Consider the following 2,500-nt stretch of genomic DNA (forward strand, 5'->3'; position numbering starts at 1 on the left):
GACACGTTTGATGCACAAGGTGGGATTTATTTCCGTCAAAGCTTCACTTTCAGGAATGAAACGCTCCATTAAAATCCTCTTCTGTGTTCTCCGCTGCCCCCTGTTGGCCAGTGCCATGCGTTACAAGTCTTCACTTCTACAGCAGGTGGCGCTCTTTTCAACATTCAACTCTTTCCTTTTTGCAGACAGCCGCGCAGACCAGCGAGCGCCGGTCGGCCCCTCGGGCTAAATCCCAGCTCCCCGTCCCCAGCAGGGGTCCGCAGCCTCGGGCCCCCACGGTCAGTAACAACAACAACAACAACAAGAAGGGCGGCAGCAGCAGCAAGCAAACGCCTTCCAGCTCCTGCAGAAGCGGCAGCAAAGCAAAGGTGGCGCCAAACAGCAGCAACCAATCACACGAGGACATCTGGGTCCCGCATGACAACAAGTAAGACACACCCACCGTCCAGCCAATCACACCACCACCGTTTGGCACACGCCCCTCAATAATACTACTAGGACTTTATTGGTCAACAATTAGTCTCCTCCTCTGCCCCGCCCCTTGAGGAAGGAGCAATCAAAATACGGACATCAGGGTCTTGTAAATGACCGACAATTAGTAGACACACCCCGCCTTGCCCCGCCCCCAACCACACGGGTTTAGGAACTAATTGATGAGTCGACAAATCGCATTTGCTCCGCCTCCCACTTAAAGAGATGCAGATTTGATGATTAGACACTCCCCCTTTGCCCCGCCTCTCGTCACTCGAGTCCAATGTCCCGCCCCTATCACAGGAAGTAGACATGACGACAGCTCCCTCTGCCCCGCCCCCTCCCTCCAGCTACCCTTTGACCTTTTGCTCTTTGTACTCGTGATGTGCTGCAGTCGTGTTCTCGGGACCAGCGTCTTGTTTTCATGCAGAGTAGGGGGTGGGGCCTCAAAGTGGGCGTGGTCACGTTGCAAAGTGTTGTCGTGCTTTGACCACAGGAAGTAGTTTGTGACGATGATGATGATGTACAGTAGTGTTTCTCAGTGGGGGGGGGGCAAAAAGTTGTAGATGTAAGCCATATTAAACCCCGCCCCCCCCCCAGCCTCAGACCACGCCCCTTCATGCGTCCCATCAATCACTGTGTTCTCTGTACGCTTTATTTTCTGTGTATGAATCTATATGAATATATCAAATGTATAAATATGTACAGGGGACGCTTTCAGATGTCTTTTAAAAAGTTGTCTTTCAAGCACAAAAATATTAAAATCTTTGAAAAAAAAAAAAATATGCCAATCATATCTGAAACTTGGACTTTTTGTTCTGCAGACATGAAAAGCAACATTTGCATATATTTGCATATCACCAGCATGTTGTCTCCAGAGTTGGAAATAAAATTCACTTTTTCCACGGGAAAAAGATCACAAAATATATGTGCTAAAACATGAATTATACTTTTAAAAGATATTAAATATATTAAAATAAGATGTGAAATATATTTATTAAAAATATGATCTAAAATGTGAATTATAATTCAAATAATATGCACAAAAATGTGAAATATACTTTGAAATGATGTGTACTAAAATATGGTATATACTTCTAGAAAATATGTATTAAAATAAGAAAAAACTTTTTTTTTAAAGTACTAAAATGTGAAATATACAAAAAAAAAAGTGGTTTTACTTATAAAAAAGATGTTCTAAAATATGGAATATACTTAAAAAAAAATGAAATATACTTAAAAAAAATGTATACTAGTGTTTTACTTTTAAATTTTTTTTCTAAAATATGGAATATACTTTAAAAAACATGTACTAAAACGTGAAATATACTTTTGTAAACTTTACTATAATGTGAAATATACTTAAAATAATCTCTACTAAAATGTGAAATATATGTGTTTGTTGTAAAATGATTACGGTCTATATATTTTGTTGTTTTATTTTCAAGAGCTCATTTAATGATTTAGCAGCAGTTTTCTGTGTGTTTTAATCAAAAACACTTAACAAGCAGATAATACATTGAAATGTTAAAAAAAAAAAAAAAAAAAAAATACATTCCAATGATTGTTTTTTAAATAATATATTGAAATTATTATTTTTTAAATAATAATACATTACAATGATTTTTTTTTAAATAATGCATTAAAATTATATATTTTTAAATAGTAATACATTAAAATTACTGTTTGATTGTACAGACGCCATGTTTGTAGTCTTTACAGATGCCATGTTTGTAGTCTATACAGACGCTATGTTTGTAGTAGTCTTTACAGATGCCATGTTTGTAGTCTATAGAGACTCCATGTTTGTAGTCTTTCCAGAAACACACGACCATAGAAAACTTGTCCAAATCTTTGATTTTACTGTAAATATATTTGATCAGGCAAAGACAAAAAGACATTTCCACAGCGGAGTTATGGGTTGAAAAGATCACAGTGGCACATCCTGGTACCTTGGACAACAGCTACAAAGTATTATTGCGTGACAAACGGCCCTCACTAACGTTTCCTGCGGAGGACGGAAGACATT

General features: G+C 38.2%; 2 protein-coding genes across 2 annotated transcripts in view; one reads left to right on the forward strand and one right to left on the reverse strand.

Moving 5' to 3' along the window:
• cttnbp2 (cortactin binding protein 2) overlaps positions 1-1,254 on the forward strand; it is a 124,804-nt gene extending 123,550 nt beyond the window's left edge. The window contains exon 23 of the mRNA XM_061924648.1: positions 186-1,254. Coding sequence (XP_061780632.1) covers positions 186-431 — 246 coding nt within the window. The 3' untranslated portion in view covers positions 432-1,254. The remainder of the gene's footprint in view (positions 1-185) is intronic.
• Positions 1,255-2,311: 1,057 nt separating this feature from the next.
• cftr (CF transmembrane conductance regulator) overlaps positions 2,312-2,500 on the reverse strand; it is a 109,280-nt gene continuing 109,091 nt past the window's right edge. Inside the window, exon 27 of the mRNA XM_061924650.1 lies at positions 2,312-2,500. This exon is cut by the window's right edge and continues 381 nt beyond it. The gene's annotated coding sequence lies outside the window, so the exon portion shown is untranslated.

This window comes from Nerophis lumbriciformis, linkage group LG29 (assembly GCF_033978685.3).
Source record: "Nerophis lumbriciformis linkage group LG29, RoL_Nlum_v2.1, whole genome shotgun sequence".
In the NCBI taxonomy this organism is placed as follows: Eukaryota; Metazoa; Chordata; class Actinopteri; order Syngnathiformes; family Syngnathidae; genus Nerophis; species Nerophis lumbriciformis.